Source organism: Mesoplodon densirostris, chromosome 8 (assembly GCF_025265405.1).
Source record: "Mesoplodon densirostris isolate mMesDen1 chromosome 8, mMesDen1 primary haplotype, whole genome shotgun sequence".
Classification (NCBI taxonomy): Eukaryota; Metazoa; Chordata; class Mammalia; order Artiodactyla; family Ziphiidae; genus Mesoplodon; species Mesoplodon densirostris.
In genome coordinates this window covers 31690396-31713872 of record NC_082668.1, presented here as the reverse complement: position 1 = coordinate 31713872, position 23477 = coordinate 31690396, and the positions used below count along the sequence as shown (strand labels likewise).

The 23477-nt window shown below is 37.5% G+C and overlaps 1 protein-coding gene across 3 annotated transcripts in view; it reads left to right on the top strand.

The window, feature by feature from the left end:
- Positions 1-23477, top strand: part of PARD3B (par-3 family cell polarity regulator beta) — a 1067283-nt gene that overhangs the window by 822340 nt on the left and 221466 nt on the right. For all 3 annotated transcript variants that reach the window (XM_060106399.1, XM_060106400.1, XM_060106402.1), the window contains exon 19: positions 1726-1836. In XM_060106399.1, coding sequence (XP_059962382.1) covers positions 1726-1836 — 111 coding nt within the window. The remainder of the gene's footprint in view (positions 1-1725; positions 1837-23477) is intronic.

Here is a 23477-nt window from a genome sequence, read left to right as displayed (position 1 = left end):
TTAAGTGACTTTTATCACTGGTTATCAGCAGAGCATCAGTCATTTTATTTTTTCATGAATGTTAATACCAAGACTATGGGAGATTGCTTCCAAAGAAAATATCTATTGGTAAAAATGTCTATCATTTAAGAATATGTTCTACCAATAATTAATTGCTGCTTTTTTTTTCATTTCAAATGTACAGTTTCATTTTCCCAAAAGTGCTAAGGAAACACAATGTTCTTTTAAAGTATCATAATTGCAGGGAACCCTAGTGTACTATTGTTTGGAATGCAAATTGGTACAGCCACTATGGAAAACAACGTGGAGGTTCCTCAAAAAATTAAAACTAGAACTATCATATAATCCAGCAATCCCACTTTTAGGTGTATATCCCAAGGAGTTGAAATTAGGATCTCGCAGAGATGTCTGTACTTCTAAGTTCATTGCAACATTATTCATGATAGCCAAGATATGGAAACAATCTAAGTGTCCATCAAGATGAATGGATAAAGAAGATGTGGTATATGTATACAATGAAATATTATTCAGCCATGACAAAGAAGGAAATTGTGTCATTTGTGACAACTTGGATGAATCTTGAAGGCATTATGCTAAGTGAAATAAGTCAGACAGAGAAAGACAAATAACTGTATGATGTAACTTATATGTGGAATCTAAAAAAGACAAGCTCAGAGAAATAAGTAAAGTGGTGGTTATCAGGGGTTGGGAGGTAGGGAAATGGGAAATGTTGGCCAAAGGGTACAGACTTCCAGGTATAAGATTAATAAGTTTGGGAATCTAATGTACAGCATGATGGTTATAGCTAATAACACTGTATCATGCACTTGAATGTTGCTTAGAGTTGATCTTAAATGTTCTCACCACAAAAAAGAAATGGTAACTTCATGACAGGATGGAGGTGGTACTAATACTATGGTGGTGATTCTTTTCTAATTTATAAATGTATCAAATCAATACATTCTAAACCTTAAATTTACACAGTGTTCATGTGCCAATTATATCTCATTAAAGCTGGAGGAAAAAAATAAAATCGCCACTGTGCCCAGTTAACTACACTTACGCCAAACACCGAGGAGGCTCTTAGCACACTGACCTTGGACTGATTTGGGAAGCCTGCAGCTACATGGGAGAGTGAATGTGGCCTGAAGGAAAATGTGCAGTGTAGGAGGTGACCCACGTTCTAATCCCAGTCCTGCTCTGAACTTGTTGGGTGGTCTTGGTCAAGGCCCAAGGGCTCTCAGAGCTTTTGATTCTTCATTTTAAGATGAGAATATTGAACTAGGTGTTCGGTAAAATCTCTTGCAGCACTGTCACTATGTAATCCCATGAGTTTAATTGTCAATGTCAATGCCACCTGGAGTTCTGGAGGCCTATTTAGGAGGTCGGTCAGTGTTTAGCTGTATGGGAACAACAACCTTTCAGTTCTTTAATCTCTACTGAATTAATGGTTTGAAATTTTTAGTCTTTAATCACATGATTTTGTGCAGACTACACGGTCAATAGAAGGAAGGAAAGAAGGAAGAGAGAAAGAGGAGGGGACTTCAGTAACTGTATTATTTTTCTGATCTCAGCATCTTATTTTAATTCCATTTTATGTGAAATGATCTTGTATTGCTTAGAATAAAGAATTACAGTTTAATGAATTCATCTCATAAATATCTTCAATTAACCACAAAAAGAGCATAACTATCATTAACAATCATCTTCTCCATGTTTCACTAGATTTGGAAAGAAGAAAGATGATAAGGGTGGAAAGGCTGAGCAGAAAGGTCCTCTGAAGCATGGTGGCCTGAGAGAAGAGGAGCTGGAAAAAATGAAAGAAGAACGTGAGAGGTGAGTAGAAATGCTGGGCCTCTTATTTTCATGCGTGGTCTGTGTTAACTTGGTTATATCATCAGTCAACTGGGGAAATCTTATTTTAAGAAGCATAAAGGTTGACTGATACAAAAGGAGAGATACCTGATATAAATGGAATCTGCTTTTTAGGGAATTTTTATTATATTTTGAGAAGAAATTAACTTCATGTTTTTATTATATCGGTACTTATAATTCCATGATGTGCTACCCCCAGTGTTGACTATATCAATGCATATGTTCCCTATGGTTTAAATAAGGAGTTTTTTGTTTTCTGGGGGTTTTTTTAATAAAAAGGTCATCTGGATATTGATGTTTAGAGCTATCAAATTTCCATAGTCTGTTCCTAATTTTTGTCAAGCTGTTGTATACCTTCTTAATTTTATTCTGCTAAGCCCATTTGGGTACTGTAATTTGAGAAGTACATGCCCTTCATTTTTAAAAAGCCAGTGCCTTTTATTAGGCCATCAGCAAGTTGCAAAGTATGTTGCCCATCTGTTAAAGGGCCGGTTTCATTTACTGAAATAATGACAGTTTGCAAGGGCTGAATTCTTCTATTTGAGGAGCTTAATGTTCCATTAGGACAAGAGGTCCTTCACATATCTTTGATGCTAACTCTAGCATTTATCCCAAGTAGATGTATAAATGTCTGATTTTGAAACATGTAAGTGAATATTCATATTTCTCCTGAAAATTCTCTGCCTTCACAACCAAATGAAGCCTGGAGAAAGACTGAGATTATTACATAATTTTAAGTATTTGATACTGACTTGATCATGTATGAAGTCAGATTTGTGCAAATTTTTCCTTGCTTATTAGTAATAATAGTTCTTGTCGTTTTTAAAAAGTCAGTTCTTGTACTTATTTTAATACTCTAGCATGTGTACTAAGAAAATCATACTTCTTATTCATCGCGTTTTCTGGCACAGAGCAGGCTAAGAGTATCTAACTGTTAACCTTTGACCCCTATCTTGTGGTTTGTTCCCATTGAGAAGGCTGACTTTATCAATAGCAAGAAAAAAACCCTATTTAGTCCTTTCTTGTTTTTGAGAGGTTGATAAGCTCAGTTCCAGGGTCAGTGGAACAGAAAAAAAGAAATCAAGTGCTTTCCATTGTTGTTGACTATTCACCTGTCAGAGTTGCCCCAAAGAGAAGAAAGATGAATTCTCCATCATAGCCCAAGATTCAGTAATCCTGTAATGTAAAATGTAATTCAGGCTAAGATTTTAATGCATCTATTGGCAAAGACATCTGTGCGGTGAGACCATGCCATAGGTCTTTACTGCTCCCCTGACTTCACTTTCTGAGGTACCACATTCTTGCCTCATCTTCAGGAAACTGAGCTATTTGCTAGAATGCAAACTTCACATTTTTTGCAGCTCAATACTTGCTTGGGGGTGGGGGGTTTCCTGTTAGTAGCTAGGGAACTCTGTGCCAGCTAGAAAATTGATAACTCATAAAATAAGGTGGGTTGTCTTTAAGCAAGAGTTCATTTACTTTCTGGTTTTGCCTTTAGGAAGCAGGTGCCTGAGGGGTTTTGTTCTTAAATGCAGGACTGTAAACTCACCTCAGCTGGTTATATGGGCTTCAGGTCCAATTTTCTTAAAATATGTTTGGTCAAAATATTGAAAGAACTATACTATTAGCCTCCACTTAGGCCACTTCCTGCACATGAACACATAAAACACATCTGATATGGGTTTCCTAGAGACAACATTGTCTCAATCATGTACAAGGGGAAAAAGTGGGAGAAGTTGATGTTATGGTTGGGTGCTATAGAATTAATGGCCAAGGGTACTTCAACAGCTCAGGGACTGAAGACCATAGAGGGTGGAGTGAAGGCTGAACATTTGACATTGCTCCCAACCCTGCAGTCCCATTTCTTGGCTCTTCATCATCCGTTGGAAACAATTCACAACTCTTAAAGAACTCAGCAAATGTATCACTCTTCATGGCCTGGCCACAGGAAAAAAAAATAGAATAAAATAGGAAATAGTGTATACAAGTTCACAAAGTTGTCTTTTGTTCTAATACATTTAGAATTTGTTACCTAAAGATGATTCAAGCCATCCAATTGCTCACCTGCTCATCCTAGTTGTCATAGATATAATAGTTTTTCATTAACATATTCCTTTTTCAAAGAGTTTAAAGCACTTAAATATAATATATACTGTATATCACTGAAGCCAGCCTGCACCAGTTTATGAAAGATGATTATTAAGCTTTCAAGAATTCTGTGAGCTGGTTGCTAAACCGTTGTAGCTTGAAATTGGTCATGGTGGGAGTATTTACACCACAGAAACTGGCAGATGATGGTAAATTGGGTTTGTTTTTTCCAAAGAGCCAGTTCACTGACACACCGCTGAGGGTCCGTACCAATTCTATTGAGTGTATAACCAGGAAGAAGTTATCAAAAATAGAGGCAAAAAAAAAAAAAGTACTCATCCAAATCAAAACACATGACTTCTTATAGATAGCTATGTTTCTCAATATGGCCCATGGGCCACCTGCATCAGACTGAATGACTTGGGGAGCTTGTTAAAAAGTGAAAATTCCTAAGTCCTGCACCAGACTTGCAGAATCAGAATCTTGGAAGTTAGAGTTCAGGAATCTGTGCTTAATAGTTACACCCAAAGTGACTCTTCAGCAGTCTGAGAATCACTGAGTTTGAGGGACAAGATTTAGCTGGAACATTAGATTAAATTCTTCTCATTCTATGAAAAATGACGTACAGATTTTTTTCCCAGGAGGATTGAATAACCCAGTATAAAAACATCGCCATCTTTCTTATATGCCCTCTCTGAAGCATCCTACCTTACTTGCACACTTTCTACAAACAAAAGAGGAACGCTTGCCAGTTCTCACTCACCTAAGGGAATATGGATCTTTCCCCACCCCATCCCCTCATGTGTGCAAAACTTACAAAGATGATAAGTTTATTAAGAAATTTTTGGTTACATAAAAAGTGTAAAGAAGATTATTAAAATCATGCATAATTCTACCATAATTCCATAACCACTATTACTATTTTTATGATATTTTTACTATATTTTTTTGTTTGAAAACTTGGTATTCATACTGCATATACTTACTTTTTTCACAGAATTCCCATTATATTGTGAGCATTTCTCCATGTCATTAATGTTTTGAAATTATGTCCTTTTGATGACTACCTAATATTCTGTGAGATCAGTATATCATAATTCATTTATCTTCTGTTGTCTTCAAATGTATAGTCTATTTCCATTTTTTCACTGTTCCAAATAATACCTTGATGAGCATCCAAATACAAAAGTCCTTATAGATTACCTCTTAAATCATATAATTTGAAGGTTCAATTTCCTTGTAACTGTTTTACTCGAGGGTTAATCTAACCTCAACTCTAAATGTTACGGTTATATCATTCCTCTCATTATTTTTCTTATGATTTCCATATCTTGTTTTAGTTTGCCTATGTATCTAACTCCAGATAGGGAATTGTTTTGGTGACATATATGAATATTTTATTCATAGCTATAGCTATGGAAAGGTCAAAAAAGCCACAACTGGTGGATTGAGTTATTAGATTAGATTGGAGGAATGCAGAGTGTAGAACAGAGATTCTCAGTTCTTCGGGGGGTGGGGGTGGCATGGAGGATGGAAATTTGCTTTCCAAGGAACATTTAGGTATATCTGGAGACATTTTTGTTTGTCAAAGCTTTGGAGGGGGTGTGGGGAGTGAGTTGCCACCACTGTGTACTGGGTAGAGGCCAGGGATATGGCTACACATCCTACAATGCATAAGATAGTCCCCGTCCTCAAACAATGAGTTATCCGACTCAAACTGTCAGTGATGTGGAGATTGAAAATCCCTGTTCTAATCTCTGGACTTCACCAAGAGTAGGGGTACTCTCCTGGACATTAGAATTGTATTTTCTCATGATATCCTGTGGCTATTGCAGAGAGATATACACCAGATCATGTAACCCTAGAAGGATTATTAGCTAATTGAGAAACTGTACCCAAAGATTGCTAATGAATATTCCATCAATATAGGCTTGCAAGAAAAAAGTTTGCCTCAAAAATTTATTTTTAACGCTGGCCTGCTGAGCACTGGCATCAGTGATGGTGCCCATTGATCAGATTTTGAATTCCAAGAAGCTGCAGGGGTTGACAGTGTGTCTGATGACAGAATCATCTGGAACAATGGACTGAATCAAACATAAAGGAACTTAATAGGAATAAATGTAAAGTCTTGCTTTTAGGTCCAAAAAAGAACTGTACAAGCACAGGATGTGGAAGGTTTGACTTAAGACCAAATATATGAAAAATTTGCCTGATGGTTTTAGTTGAGGGTAAGCTTAGTATGAGTCAACATGGGGATGTGCCTTCCAGAAACTTAATCCAGTCCTAGGCTACAGAAGTTCATGTACAAAAGTGAAGGAAGAAACAATAATTTCTATTTTATACTGCTCAGATCACACCTGAAATACCCTAAGCCTGTCTCACACACAGAAAATGGCAGCACTAAATCCATGTCTCCTGAAAAATATGGAAGGACCTGGGAACGCATAGCCTGCAGAGTTAAGACTTAGTTGATATCACATGATTAAAGAACATTACGTAGAAGAGGAATTAGACGTATTTTATAGCATCCAGTAGCTTTTCATTCTCTCTCTCTACTTATTCATCCATTCATTTGTTTTCTTGAAGATTCTAAAAAGGAATTATTTTAAGAGAGGTAGCCTTAGGCTTCCCTGGTGGCGCAGTGGTTGAGAGTCCACCTGCCGATGCAGGGGACACGGGTTCGTGCCCCAGTCCGGGAAGATCCCACATGCCGTGGAGCGGCTGGGCCCGTGAGCCATGGCCGCTGGGCCTGCACGTCTGGAGCCTGTGCTCCGCAACGGGAGAGGCCACAACACTGAGAGGCCCGTGTACTGCAAAAAAAAGAAAAAAAAAAGAGAGGTAGCCTTCAGCTTGATAGAGGGGAAAACATCCTGACAAATTAGAGTGTCTCATGCAGTGGTGAGTGTCTTGACACTGGAAATGTCTAATAAGAAGCTGATGATTACACTGAGAAAGGATGAGTGCAACAGGAAAGGATTGGACTAGCATCAGTTTCATAAACTTCAGTCACTGATGTATTATCTTCATTGGTTTATTTATATCTATATATCTTCAATTAAAAAGTTATATAAATGCAAAACCATGTAAATTAACATAATTAAATTCATCAAGCCACATACCGTCAGAAATCATCTTGTGTGCCATTAATGCTGCATGTGTCCTTAGATGATCGCTGTGGTCTCTCCCAGATCTTAGGGTCTGAGAAATGTATATATATCTGAGTATAGAAGCATTTACTTTAAACTCCTTAGAGTGGCCTTTCTTGAACTGGCTATGGCACTGATTCATGGTAGCATATGCACTATTATTATCTGAATGTATAAGCCCAAGTTTCTCGCTTAAAATTGCGTGTTAGGATTTTCTTAGTCTCATATTTGATTTCCTGAGCTGATCATGTGTCCCCTCCTGAAATAAGTCAAACAGTCCATGGCAGTGAAGCTCTGTTTTAAATAAACTCATCGTTTTGTTCACGCTCCAGTGAAACTGGCCATAATAAAACATTAGTTCCAAATGCTTAATATCCATTGCTAGAAGAATGAATCCAATATTATGTTCAAAGATTATTTCTCCTAGAATTCTTTATCAAGCTAAACTAAATTAGCATTTTCCAAATATTCAGATTATGTAAATTAGTATGGTGAGCTAAAAGCAAGGTATGGTCTTAACAAGTCAGTAAACCATGTACTTTTATTGCTGTTGTTTAGCATTAAGACTTTAAAATTGTAACCTTCCACAAAGTGTGAAATTAACCAGATTCCAGGACCTATAAAGTACCTAACATTATGCATGTTGTACTTGTATTGTTAATACCTTCTCAAAAGTCAGGTGGAGATTGGTTAAAGATAAATATGTTCCCCTCGTTTATTTAAGATTATTGCACTGAGGGGGAAAATCTCCATTGACCAAAGGCTGTCTTCCATTAAAGTCCCGTATTACTGATTCTGAATTAAATTTTACAAAATGAAATTCTTACTAAAATTGGTGGGGGGGAGTTTAATAACATATGAGTTTGCACTCTAAGATCTTGTATTACTCTTATACCACATCAGAGTTTATTTTGCAAGGGAGCTCCTTTACCGTGTTAATGAAACATTGTTTTTGTAGATCTTATTAGAATCTTAGGATCAATGAGGAATTGAGGGGGGAAAGTGGTAACCTCTCTAGCTGCAGCATTGAGAAGTATGAAAACATATGGCTCTTGTTTTCAACAACTGGCCTGAAAGGAATGCCTAAGTGAGAGTGAAGCTAAGATTTAGGCAAGTTAATCGGTTTCAGTGTCTGCACTCAAGGTTCTTAGTTTTCTTTCCTTTAGGAAGCCTTCCAAGAACTGCAGAGGCTTCTCCCTTGCCTTATCAGCTGAGCTGCTTGTGGCCTGTTCCCTTAGTTTAAATCAATACATGTGTTTTTGATATTTGGCAAACCAAGATTTAATTATGCAGCTGCAAGTTCCCCACATAAACGAAATGCATCTCAGAGATATAAAAACATTCAGAAACCATTTAGAGTTTGAGAATACAAGTGGGTGAAAATCTATTCCCAACCTCTCAGCATTTTATTTAATTATGGGAGATTTTTATGTTACTGGAAATTGAAATGAGAACCAGAATAAGGCTAGAGTTTATCCAACATTTGTGCACACTGAAAAAAGAAGATGCTTATTGTATTCTAAGAAAGAAAAGGAAAGTATATTTTGAATTAGTATTTTATGTTGTAACCTACATAAGTATTACACCCCTAAATACATAGAGCAACAAATAAATTAATAGGATTTTGTCATTATTGTATCCTAAAAAGAGTGCATATTTTATTAAAGGAACCAGAAGGTTGATTTCTTTAATTTGCCAAGAGACTCTCTATAATTAATTATTTATTGAACTTAAACTTTGGCACTATTTAAACTGTTGAAAACACCCATGTTTTGGCATGATTACATACAAATGATTAATTCAGCATGGTTTTACTCCTCTCTCAATATCCCTGTCTTTTGCAGTAGAATTTGCTAGGTCCTGTGGTATGGGCAAAATAAAATGTTGGAATGATTCCCAGTTTTAATAGTCCCAATTTATTATTACCACTGAACCCTGATCAGATCATGGACTGGATTAGATCCCAGTTTTTCAAAATGCCCCAATTTATGGCTCCCCTAGAATCCTGATAAAAATGAATAAGGCTTTGGTTGGCTGAAAGAGATCCAGTTAATTACTTTTAGATTCTTATTAGATCATCACTGCATGGAAGTTATGAAAAATATTACTAGATGGCGTTTCTCAGGACAAGGTCATGTTCTCATTTTATGCTTACAGAAAGAAGCTATCAGATTTCTGCCTTTGATAGTGCTAACCATCTCAGTAAATGAAAAGAGATTTGCCGTATCCCAGTAATTACTATTGATGCTTGTATTAGGGTAAGGGTAGCCTTCTTCCCTAGAATAAGAATTAAAAACAGAGAGAGAGAGAGAGAAAGAGAAAGGGTCATCACGAGCTAACACAAACACAGGGCATAGTGGCCACACACCTACCACCCCTCTTCCAAGGTGTATCTCTTATTTAGAGAAATGAGGGCATGAGATACAGGGGGATGCAGATAGTTTTAATAGCTGCACATTTTTTTTTGATCTTCATAACACCTATCTTCCCAGAAATGCTTGTGGTCACCAGCAAAATTTGGCACATGCCTATATTCCTAGAGGCAAGAGATGGGAACACCTACATCCTCATGCCATGCCAGCATTTTTTATGAGCCAAAATCCTTTTATGCGACTTGAGTCAATGTTAGAAGTGCTGTATTAGCAACTACTTGTCAGCTGAGCTGGATTAATACATAAAATGAATCACTTGACTGGCATGCTTTCCAGCAGTCGTTTAGACAAACTTCTAAGATCAAAGTACACCAGCTCTTTAAAAAAGTGTTTTAAAAGGATACTCTTATATTCAAATACCCTAGAGTGACATATTATATTATTGTACTCAATTGTAGTGCTACAGTTACATTCTGAAATACATTCTAAAAAGGAATTTACTAAACTACCTACAGTGATCCCACAGAAATGTTCAGAATATCTAACCTGAGAAAAACTTGGAAAGAAGTTCTAAATTCTGTTGATCTGGATATTTGGTTTTAATATACACACAAAAAATATATTCAATATAATCACCAAACTTTGGTAATTCACTGGATTTTTTGCCAGTCAGATAACAGATATATTTGGTTCAATGGAGGTTACGGACGGCAGAGGCACAATTTGACAACATTTTCTGTGAAAGCTTTGGGTGGCTGTAACTAGGTAGAAGGACTTTGGTGACTAGAACTTAGAAATGAGAGTCCAGTACCCATTTTATCAATTGTTTTCATACCTTTGGATAAACAACTTTTGTGGATGTGTCCCTCTTTTTATTACCATGAAATGAAATGGCAATAATAATTCTTTAAGGCCTAACATTTTATTTGGATAAAATGCTTTTTAACTAAGTTCCTTCAAAGATGAAAATTTCAGTAAATAAAAGTTAAGAGAATCCAGAATATTTACTGTGGACTAGTTTGGAGCTGGGCAGTGTACAAATAAGCTTAATTTGCTAAAAGTGCTCTAAAAATGTGGACAAATCAAACTTCTATAAATCAAATAATATTTTCTAGAATTTCTAAAGTATCTCATCTTCATTTCTTATTTGGACATATGCTATGTTGTATCCTGCTTTAGAAAACTTCCATGACTATACACCCACTCAGGAGGCCAAGATTAGTTACTGTTCCTAGAGGTGGGCAAAATCTGCAAGTTGAAAGGATACTCAGCCTGTTGTCTTCCAGATCTGCTTTGTTTTTCCCTCATATTCTTTATATAGAAATTCTAACCTAGACATGTGATTTATAAACACCAAACTTTGAATATGCTTTTTCCAAATTGCTGTGGCAGTTTTTTATATTAGTGGTTTTCAGCTGGGAGTGGTTTTTCCCCCAAAGGGCATTTGACAATGTCTAAAGACATTTTTAGTTGTCACACTAGGGGGGAGGTGCTCCTGGAACCTAGTAGGTAGAGAACAAGGATGTTTCTCACCATCCTACAATGCAGAGGACAACCCCCATAAGAAAGAATTACCCAGCCCAAAATGTCAGTTGACAAATGCCAAGGTTGACAAACCCTGTTTTGGATAAATAGATAATTAGATTAAATACGTATAGGTATAGATATAGATAGAAATATGCTATGGATATTCAGTACATCTGCAATTGGGCCCGAGGATACGTATTTTAAACTATTTCCCAGGTGTTGCTTATAGCTATGCTTAGGGCCAACTGGCCTGGGTGGTGGCCCAGGGGGAGGCATGTGGCCAAGCAGAAAGATTGCAAAACCCAGGAGTAGGTTAGACCTGTATTAAAGACTTGACTCTGCATGAGCACGTTGTCAAGCTACTAAACTGCCTCAAACCTCTGTGTTCTCATCTGTTAAATGAGACGTCTGGCTTTCAGACTTTTCTGAAAAGTTTTATTTATGAAACAAGCACCTGGTTCACTCTAGGTGCTCAGTGTTATTTTCTGGCCAGCTCTGGGGATTCAAGACCCCAGGTAATCCGTTTAGTATCATTTGGGAGCCCAGAATGCTCTGAGACACACCATCTGTGAAAGTTGCTGAGTTGGATACTGTCATGATGAAGAAGGCCAACTTGAACACAGACTTTGCCCAGCCGGGAGTCATGCCAGATACTCCCATGCAAGAAGCTTCTTGTCGTTTCTTATTGATCACCAGTTGGAAGTTGCTCCTCAAGCAAGTGAACTGGGCACAAGATGGCAGCACGGTAGCAGGGGAGGGGCCTTTGGAGTGCTGGCTGCAACCACTGCTTGACAGCCATGGAAGCAAATTCAGGGAGGAGGGGTACAAATAGCATGGGTGACTGCCAGCCTCTCAAGTTCATGCGGTATGTGATTGCAGAAAACACTTGTAACCACAGTCATTAAATTCACGACATCTCACATTTGCATTTCTGTTAAATGTATTACATGAAAGGAGGATAACTCTGGTCTGCTGATATTTTCAAATTTAGTCTTTGGTGGAAATGGAATGAAAGTGTCCTTTTCTTCTTTGTTTGCTGTCTCCCACCCACCTGTCCTTGCTCTGTAGTTTAATTAATGACTTTGCAGTGCATCTGAATTGACTTCAGATTGATGGCCAAAGGAACCTGACCCCTTTCCCAGGCCCAAACTCCAGCCGCCTTCTGCTCTGTGCCCTTTGTTTGATTTTAGTATTGAAAGTTAAGAAGGTTGAACTGGTTTGGGCTATGGCACAAAAGTCTGCTTTTCTAGAGGTCACTTAAAAGGGCTTTTTTTTTTTTTTAACAATAGTAACAATTGGCTGTTTAGATGGAAGCTGTAAGTATTCATGTTCTTGGATGAACTTAACAAATAAATAATAATTTGTGAAATCATGATTTCTTGAAGCAGAGATTGTTAAATATAGCGGGCTGGAGAAGAATGGATCAGTAATAATAGCTTTGATCAGTCATTCCTCTCTCCGAACTTTCAATGGCTCACTCGTCTACTGTGTACAGTCCAAACTCCTTGGCCTAATGTACCTGACTATAGCCTAGCTTTCTTATAATTTCCACTCCTGTGCAAGGTGACCCGTGTACTTAGCCAACCTGGAATGGTCACTCTTTTTGAAATTACTATGGCACTTTCCAATCTCTGTGCCATTCTTAATACCATTTCCTTTGGCTGAAACACCCTCCTCCTGACTCAGTTGGTCCGAATCAATGAAAATTCATTGAAACCCCACTTCTTCCATTATACCTTCCCAAACTACCTAAGTTGGAAGAAAATTCTTCCACTAAGTAACTTGGTTCAAGTTACTTAATTTTGCTAAGCTTCATTTTCTTTAACGACAAAAAGGGTAGATAACCATCGTAACATCATAATATTGTTGTGGGGGCTAATTGAGACACTGAAGTGAAACATTCAGAATGGTGCCAGGCATAGAGATGCTCAATAAATGGCGAACGTACCTTTTTTTCTTAGAGACTGTGTTTATTTGAAAGAGAATGAGCATTAATATCTAATAGTGTTGGATTTGAAGCCTGACTCTTCTGTGCACCAGCTGTGCGATTGTGCACACTTTGCTGAAAGCTTCTGAGCCTCAGCTCACTCATTTGGAAAATTTTTTGGAAGCAGAAATAATACCTAGCCTTCAGAGTTCCTGTGAAATTTACATAAGATGAAATGCTTAAAGCATCTAGAGCAGTGCTTGGCACAGGATAGATACACATTGTTATTACTGTTGTTATTTTGCTGCATTGAATTGTAGATGTCTGTGATTACAAACATGCCTTCTCTCCGTTACTAGCTTGTAATTTCCTTAAGGCGAGGACCACATCATAATTATATCTCTGTTTCTCTCAGCATCTAACACATTACGTTTCACAGAGTAGGTACTTAGTACACAGTTGTTGAATAATGGATGAATGAATGAAGAAACAAATGTAAAGCTGCACTGATTCTAATTTTATTTTTCCAGGGAATAATTGCTAGGATGGAATCAAGAGGCAGAATAGGCTATATCAATGGTGGACAAAGCTATAGAGTTTAGAAAAATAAGTCTTTCCCCTGGGCTATGAAATGGTATCCAGAAGCATGAGATTATTTGTAACTGGTAGTAGAACAGTGAAGATGGTCATTGACACAGTGACCAGCCCATCAGGACTATCGACACCTGTTTCCCTGTCACCAAACCAGATCCTGAGAGACAAGACCTTAAAGAGAATGAGATTCATCCATTTCACAAACAAATGGAAATGTTATGGGCCTAGAGAGGTTTTGTTTTTGTTTTTGTTTTTGTTTTAATGGGCTTTTGCCCCCATTCTCTTCCATTGGCTTAAATTTAACCAGTTGAAATTTTTAAGTGCCATTCATTTCAACCTTTTAAAGGGAAAAATTTGCCTTTACAGGGAAAACTGAATTTGATTGTATAGATGAGACACACTGTCCTTGGCTTATTCTCCATCAAAGGAAGATCTTTTTTTTTGTGCTGCATGTTGAGACGATTCAATCAGAATTCACAGTGCAGATTATATTTCAGGGGGCAAGCATAAAAACTGTAATGGAAATGGAGAATCAGGAAAAATAGCGACAGCCATTTGTAATATACCAGATGCCATATAGCTACTCTCTCAGGGAGGCAATATTACTAAAATCCTAGTCTGCAATTAGGAGTCCACATTACCATTAAATTAGAGTCTTTGTCTTATAAGATAATTCCTTATTATACACTCTCCTGCAGTTTCATGTCTTTCCTTCTTGCCTAGATCCTAATTCTCTTGAGGCATAGATTATAACTTCTGCTTGTTTCATTTCCTTACATCTCAATAAAGAGAAGATATTTAGTAAAGTCCTGGTTAACTTAAAAGTATAAAATAATCAGATTTAAAATAAGTTATTTATGTAATTTTAAAAATGGATAAACTTCTAGTAATACATGGGAAAAACAATAACGTGTATTAAAATATTTTTCCTAAAGTTCTTGCCTATTTTTGAAACAACAGTGCTCTGTTTAAAAATTATTTTGATTATAATAGTAAGCACCAGTTTTAAAAAATAAAAAAAACAGATGAGTGGAAAAGGAGTTGCTTAGACAAATCATTTTTAAAAAATAATAGTGAACTCTATTATTGACAGTATCAACAGCTAATTAAAAATTCTATTAGTGAAGATGTAAAAGATGGCACATTTCCAATTCAAATATTCCAGGCACTTAAAGATATTTTCAAATCACATAATGTGTCTTTGCAAAAATATAAAGTTTTAGCTGAACGAGCATCAAAGGATATTTTAGTGGGTTGACTTAGCTTAAGAAAAAAAATCACCGAGTCAAGAAAATGCAGTATAATTCATATGTTTTTAATCTTGTTATAGTGGATGTAATAAGAAAGCCAAAAGAGGATAATTTACTAGTTGGACTTTTAAATTTCAGAGCTGTATTTTGTAACAGCCACATAAATGCATATTAAAAAAAATTCTGCAATGACTATTAAATATTCCACTTTGGAAAAAACAAGATCATAGTTTTAACAAATGGTTCAGTATTACAGTTGGCTGCTTTGGATATTATTCAACCCAAATTGAATATGTTCCTATATTTTTTTTACACAGCAGATTAAAAACTAGCTGCAGTAATTTTTCTAGTTTTTATCAATCAATCCTATTCCCAATAACTATGCATTTACCTCACCAATTTCAAAGGATGGACAAGTAAGGCCTGACAAAGAAACATATTAAATGAAACCAGAACATTTTACAAAGTGTTAAGAAATGGACTGTCAATTCTTGAAGAAGCCTAATTCTTTTTACCAGCACACAAAAATTCAGTGCCAAGAAAACTGACATTATGCTAAAATATTCCCTGCCTCAAATATGTATGTGACTTAAGACAAAAGTGAATGCCTCATATCAATGACCAATTCATATCATCAAGTGAAAACTATTCAGAGGAAATAAATGGACTCAAGCTAGTCGTGCAACCTTCATTAATCAATCTGAAATAACCTCCTGCAGATATCAATTACCAGTAGTGGTTCACACTACTGTAGCTTACATAAGCTTGGCTCTGCTTAAGTTCAAAGAAAAAATTTTTTTAAAGTTACATAATAAACCAATATGGTGTGTGAACCAAGATGGAAATTTAAGTTACTGAAGATATACTTAGAGGTTTTGCTTCGGACCAGAAAAGAGGAACACATTTTACTAACAGCATGCCAACTAAAGAGGGGAAATTGAGGAAGATCTCCAAATATCACAAATTAAAAATAAAATGGGTAGTATGGTTTTACAACTTTTCTGGAGCATTTGAAAACATACAAAACTGTGTAGACATGTTTATGATTCTATTTACACATTCATTTTTACGTTGCTTTATAATCAGATAACATAAGAGAGGAATTTTTTCATCTAAAGGAATATGAGAAACAGTGTTGGGCATAGACTAGCTCAGAAGTGCTTACGTTTTATTTTATTCCTTTGTGGTATCTGAGGGCATCTTTCTGGTATTAAGAGAGCTTAGCTGGCTGAGCTAAGATGTTTCCTGTTTGTGGGAACATCTATAATTGTGTGTGTGTGTGTGTGTGTGTGTGTGTGTGATTGATAGTTACATAGACAGGTAACTCATATATAGGTTTCATAGTGCCCACTAGGGTGGTGTACTTCTCAGCCCTGTCTTGAGTATTTACTAATCATTCCTTGGCAGATTGGAAAAGTAGCAGTTTTCAGGTTTAAATGAATTATTGCACAGGATCAGTTTATGTACTGTATGAAAGGATAGTCATGAAGAGGGCAGGAGGGCTACTTGGATGCAGGGGCAGGTGTTGAAACAAAAAAGAGAAAAATGTCGGTCAGGGGAATGGAACACCTTCTGGGAAAAGTAACAGTCTCACCTCCACGCTTCATCCCTGAAATGCTGCTGAGGGCCTGAGCCTGCAGGTGAGCACACCACGCAGGGAGGTTCGTTAATTTTGTTCAGTGCAGACAGCTGGTTGGCTCAATAGTTAAGGCAATATGCTAATAAGGTTAATATAAAAACTACACCTGTTTATGAACCATTGATGTATTAAATATCTCAGTTAAGCACCCATCATTGTCCAAGTACTGTAATAGGGTCTAAGGACTCAGAGATTAATTTTTTAAAAGTATCAAGAGGGGATCTTTATCACCAAGCAATTTGCAATTCTTATAAGTAGCCCAAACCTGTACCTCCAATCCCAGGTGAAATCCAAAAGTGTATTCTCTTGGACAAAGACCTTCAGACTAAGAGAGCAAGTGAACTCTTATTGTCAGGGAGAATGACTGAGAGCACCCTGCAGCATGTCATCTTTATATTTGAAAGGCGGCATGTTCCATCCCATACAGAGTTTATCAAGTGCATCTCTGCACCTCTTCTTCGTAGCCCTCCAGCCTGATCCCCATATGCTGGAACCTTCCTTAGAAGATCAAGCCAGCCCCCTTTTCCTCTTATGGAAGTGCAGAAATGTTTCTGAATCTGTTCTGTGTTTAACAGTCCTAGGTACCATTCACACAGGATGTATACTAGAGGCTAGCCTTCTCGAGGGGCCCTCCACTGAGGTCTTTGTGAGTCCCACCTACTTCCTGTGCATTTTAAGATCTAACAAGCATGTTTCTTTCTAACCCACAGTACTCATTTGGCTAAACTATTGCTAATCCTTACCATCTTCTATTCATTTTCTCTTTTTTTTTCCTTCTCTCTTTTTTTATTTTTCACATTTCTCATATGAAAGGTCACCTTTAGTTGGTCATTTCAGTTGAATAGGTCCCAATTTGAGTTCTAAAAAGAGAGATTTGTATACTGATGACTTTTAATATTTTCGATCATCTGAAGAACTAACAATCTATTTTACATCCCTAGATCTTTTTTCTCGAGATATACAATTAGGCCTTTGAATCTGAAGTTAAATTGAAGTCATAGGAAATTTTTCCACTTAGAAGATTTGGGTAGATACTTTCTGCTCTGATTCACTTTTTGGCTTTTTAATTATTTTTGGACTGACTGCTTCTATAATTCAGCAAACATTAATTGAGCAGCTAGGCACTTAGGGGAAATAGCACCACAACCTAGTCAGTACCCTCAACAAGTTCATGATTAAGAGGGAGGTGAGAGACCAATACACAACTAATTACAGTAAAGCTAAACTGTGATAAATAATGTAATGGGATATAAAAATGCGATATGATCACAGAGAAGGCAGCCATGAAAAAATTGTGTTACAGCTGGGACAGTAGAACAGACCTTCTTTATCATCCAGTATATCTAGACACTTACAATGAAATCATTAAAATCAATTATAAAGTACAACTTAACTGTGTAGAAAATTGAAAGAGACTTTTAAAAATTTAAATTCTTAATCCCATCAATAATATATGATATTTAGCTAACTAGAGGGGAGTTTAAGACTCTGGAAAAAATTTTATTTGAAATCTTAGGGAATTTCCGAGCAGTCAGGTTACTTTCTATTATAGTTTTTTTCTCTAAAGCTGAGAAAGAAGACAGTTGAAAAGTCTAGGGCAAAACTTTCTGGGAAAATAACAGTTCATTGAGTCAGCCAGATAACTATGGGTTATAAGTTTATATTACTGAAGACCTAGTCTGCAGAAAAATACAAAATTTCTTTAAATATTTTAACTATGAACAATAATAACTTTAGTAGTCTGGAAGGTATTTGCCAAAATATGTCTGTTGATAGGTGGATTATACACTATTTATTTGTATATAGGTCTATATGCTAGACCCATAATCAAAAAAGGTAGAGCAAATTGAACTTTTGTTACAGTTTTGAAAAACTGAAGAAGCAAACTAGGGTGACAAAAGGCCTTTTTTTCTCCCCTTTTGCCCATGGGTACAAAACTAGCTAGTGGCAGAGCTTGGTTGCAAGCCCAGGCTGTCTGGCTGCTTCTCCAGACATCCTGCTTCTCCATTTCTGAAACAGCAGTGTTAGGGGATCCATCCACCTCTGCTGGTCTACACAGAAAAAGGCCTTGCTTCAATGAAGCTGTACGGGTGAGGATGCTTCCTTCCATGAAGATCTTAAGGCAGAAATATAAATGTAAATTTCACTCATTAAAACCATAATTAATTTATTGAAACTGAATTGTTATTATTTCAGAGATGAATGCATATTGGAATATGCTGATTATTTTAATGAACCAAGAGCCTCTTCTGGGATGCTTCCACGGTATTATTTGCAAACAGGTCACTGTAGATTTTCTAAGAGGGGGAATAAAAGATTGCTGCTCATTTTCGAGTTTTGCTTTTTTAAAAATGCAGAAGAAAATGTGTGCTGTCTAATGTATTTGGGGGAGATGATAAGAAGATATCTTTGTTTAGGAAAGGCCTGATGTCATCTGTTTTAAATCCACAGCTCTCCTTCTGGGGAGTTGTTTCTTTTGTTACAGATGTCAGCTGCCAGGACCAGTTTGTATAGGTGTTGTGCCCACAGTAATGTCTCCAGTATAATTGTTATGTTTGACATTTGAAGACATTTATTTAGGTTCCTTCTCCTGCATTCCACAGTAAACATGTTTTCGATCTGTTCATGGCGCACAGTATGAAAGCTTCCAGAATTTGGCTTACTTTTCTCTTTACGTGCCATAGAGTATGGGGTTGGTTTCATTACTTATATTCCAACATTGTAGAAAAGATTAACCTTGACACACCATCCCAGGCTCTGAAAGAAAATAGGGCATGCCTAAATACTTTTATTTAGGACCCATCAATTCCATTTATTCACGATCTGTATTAGTTTCCTATTGTTGCTGTAACAAATTATCACAACAGCACAAATGTATTCTTCTGCAGTTCTGGAGGCCACAATTCTGAAATAAGTTTTATTGGGATGAAGTCAAATCAGCTCAGCTGATTCCTTCTGCAGGCTCTAGGGGAGAATCCATTTCCTTGCCTTTTACTTAGCTGCCTGCAACCCTGGCTGATGGCTCCTTGCTCCATCTTCAAAGTATGCCTCTCCAGTCTCTACCTTCATTGTCACATGGCTTCTCTCTCAGACCCCGCTTCCCTCTGCTTCTATGGTCACATTATTGAGTGTCTACCATGTGCCAGGCAGTGGGCTAGATCTGTCAACAGCCAGTAAGGTCCCTGCTCTTGTGAAGCTTACATTCCTGTAAACAGGTAAATGAAAAAATAAAATCAAGTAGTGACAGAACTATGTAAAAAATGGAATAGAATAACATGATAGGGAGACAGGACTGGGAAGGGTGTCTGAGGTGCTGAGACTCAAATCACAGTGGTGAACCAGCCACGGGAAGAACTGGGGGCAGAGGGTTTCAGGCAGAAAGAACAGCAAGTGTTAATGAAGCCTGAGGCAAATGATGCCACAGGATTGGAGTTTGGTAACGAGAACAGAGAGCGGCATAAGCCAAAGTCACAAAAGACCTGTGTCTAATGATACAGCCTCCTCCGTCATAGTAAGGAGATTGGATTTTGCCTACATGTAAAAGGAAGACATGGAGGTATTTTACACAGAGAAGCCGTTAAACATTTATTCTTTAAGAGATCAGCCAGGCTGCTATTTAAAGAATGAATTCTCCCTGCAGGGAGATATCTAGCCATATCCTTCCCCTCTTTTAAAATGTATGCTTCTTTACTGCTCATAGATGGAGCCTGAATAAGATCTAAATCTCAAGTATTAATTGAAGGAATTGAAAGATGTTTCCTCACATCTTCAAATTCAGACCACTGCAGTACCCTGCTAACTACAGTACCCTGCTAACTACAGTAAGATATGCCAATCCCTCCCTTCTTCCCAACACTTTACAGGCTTTACTTTTTACTTTACTTGGGCAATTTGTGGTTCCAGTAAGAGGTAAACCAGTCCTCTTTTCAATGTTAAGAAGCTTCCTATATTAAGTATAAAACCTGGAGCAAAGGGTCCTAGTTAGACCAAGGAATAGGGAGCCAGATGAGTAGTGGCATGCTGTGGTCAGAACTGAGGGTGAGCGCTCCCAAGATTATGGCTGGTATAGTATCTACTGGTCTTTGTGAAGGAGCACATGAGGATAGATCAGTCATTAAACTCCCATGTACAAATGCCCATTGCCTATCATATCAAGTAAAAAAATCCTTACTGTAATTCTCAAGACCATGTGCATAGAACATGTGGTCCTTTAAAAAGCCTCCCTCAAAGCCCCACCCACCCAGGTTGGAACCAGTGGTTGTGGTTGAATATTTCTCCTCAATACCCATTAGAGAAGGCCGGGGGTCATTTCTGATAGTTATCTTGTTACCTAATTGCCTGCCAGCTCTTTGGCAGAATCACCGTAGGCAGCAGGCACCACATGGATTAGCTTGTTGGACCTTCTCTGATGACTATGTGATCGTGATCATCTAAAATGATTGTTGGCTTTTTTCCATGACCCATCTGTAACGTGTACATGGGGGAGGGCCAGTTGCCAAGGATGCTCCTGGTGCTGGCTCATCTCAGGCCTGGACCTGTATTAAGCAGACCCCATCCCTTTTGGAATTAGGAGGAGACCTTAATTTTCAGACCTGATGGGCAAGGCTGTGGGTCTTCCACCAGGCACTCAAGTGTCCCCTGTCCTTTTCATCTAGTCTAGCATAGTTTCTAGTACATAGTAAACGTGGGAACCAAAGAAACCAAATTGACTACCAGTCGCCCTTTTTGGCATGTGTCTGGACTTCTGAGAATATTCTATATGCTTCCTCTAGGACAAAGTCACATCTTTAAAAGCCAAAAATGACAATCCTAATAAGCACTGCAAAAAATCGAGTGGTTGAATAAACTATTTTTGCTGATCTATGTAAAGTGTACTGCATAAAGAGAATAGGAGGAAAAAGACTTTACTTTCTGCTTCTTTTAAAACTCTCCATCATTGGGGGAACACAGCTTTTCATAAGAGTGCTCGTCACATGTTGGCTGGATGAGATGGTGGGTATAAAGCATGTATTCTTGTCTCAGATACAGTCATGGTTCCATACTAAAATGGTTTTTTTCCAGACCCTAGGGAGGCTGGTAGTATTTCTAGAGTTCTTCATGAGCCCAGAGTTTTTTAAAGAAGATTCTATGTGACATGGGGGTGGACATTCATGGCCTTGAGAAATCTGGCATCTATGGCTAAGAAAACAAAGGAAAGAGAGCAGGATATGCTGTGTGGGTGCCCACGTTCCCAATGCTTCAGCACATTTTTTTATGTGAGTTAGCTTTGATAGAGAGAGAGATCAAAGACATGTCCAGGAGAGCACTGCCCAGGTGTGAAATTCCAGGTGACAAAATGGAAGGAAAAGAAGAGTTATAAGGGAAAGGAAAGGAAATGAAGCTAGTTTCCTTTGATTCTCTGTATTTTTCCTGTTTCCTCCCCCAGGAAGTTTATGTAGACTTACAATACTCCCGAACAGTCAACATTAGGGATTCATCCTCATTCTTTTCCATACGATGACAACCAACACCATGTCAAAGGGCAGCCATTTATTTTTGCAGATATCATGCCTGGCAGGCCCCAGGGTTAAAAAGCGCTGTATTACTGATCATTTTAATACAGAAAACTTACCTTCCTCTCTGCTTCCCACAGAGCTACAAATAGTGGACACATATGAACTAGGGGAATATTAATAATAAATAAGGCTATTTTTTTGCTACGTACAAATGTCAGTACGAATAAGAATAAAGCACATCAAGTCATAAGCTTTATCCACCCAGCAGAGCCCCCTCAAGGCCAAATTCTTATACCTCATTTTTCAGTGTTAGTCTGGCCAGCAACCTGGGAACATCTCCTAATGGCTTCAATGCCTAATGACATTGTTTGTAGGGGCCCTGGTATAGGATTGCTATAAGAGAACTATGCATTATCAGAGAAAATAGTATGTACTCTGTCACTCGTCCCCTCCTCCCCCAACCTCTCTTTGGGGCTAATTTCCCAATGAAGGCTAAAGATGTTTACTAAGCATTTCTGAGAAATTTGTCCACATTATGAGAATACTAATTACAGGAACTCAATACATTAGCAATGGAGAAAATTTAATGGGTCTGGGAAAGGTATAAATTTAGGGAAAATGTAAATTGCAATAATAGGAGAACCTTCACTGAATGGCAGTTCTCTTGAAATGGTAGTATTTAGTAGCAGTGGGAAGGTACTAAAGAATCTTGCCACCTGACACTGTAAAAAATGCAACTAATAGGTAGGAACTGAAAATTACTGCCATGATTTTAGAATATGAAATCTATTCATTGTCAAATAAATAAAAACCCATTTGATATGGGCAATTTGGTTGGTTCTTGGCTATGTGGGATATGGAAATCTTTTCTGTGGTCATCCCACATAGGCAAAGAAAGAAGCAGTTAACCTCTCAGGGATATCCAGAATGAGAATGATCTGAGACCACACCTGACTCTCACGGGCTTCCCAAACTTCGATGCCTTGACCTGCTATAATGAGCATCAACATGCCCTTTGCCCCACGACATATGGCAAAACACGGGCACAAATTCAGGTACAATATTCTGGCGTAATATCCCCGAGACATAACATTATTTGATTCTGCAAACCAGGAAGGACTCCATGGGCTACGTGTGTGTACAAAGAGAAAACCATGAAGAAAAAGTCTACTTAGATGACTCAATTAACAGCATTGAAGAATTTGCATGTCAGCATTAATAGAATATAAAACTTGCTACACAAAAATATATTTACTTATTTATTACAAGAGAAGTGATAAATTATCCTGTCAATCTAGTTCCCTTACGACATCAGGTCTGGTTTAAGCTGACAAGAAGAATGGACGGGACAAAAGGAGATCATTTAGAAAATGTTATAGGCACCTGGGCAGGAAGGAGAAAATGGTAAAAATATTAATGCAGTTAAAATAGCTTTGTCAAAAACAAGAAACATTGATCACAAAGATTGAATGTAACTCTGTACTGACTGGTTAGAATAACAATAATGATGATAGTAATAAAAATAATTTAAAAAACTGTAATTGTTCTTGGTCAGGTATACTTG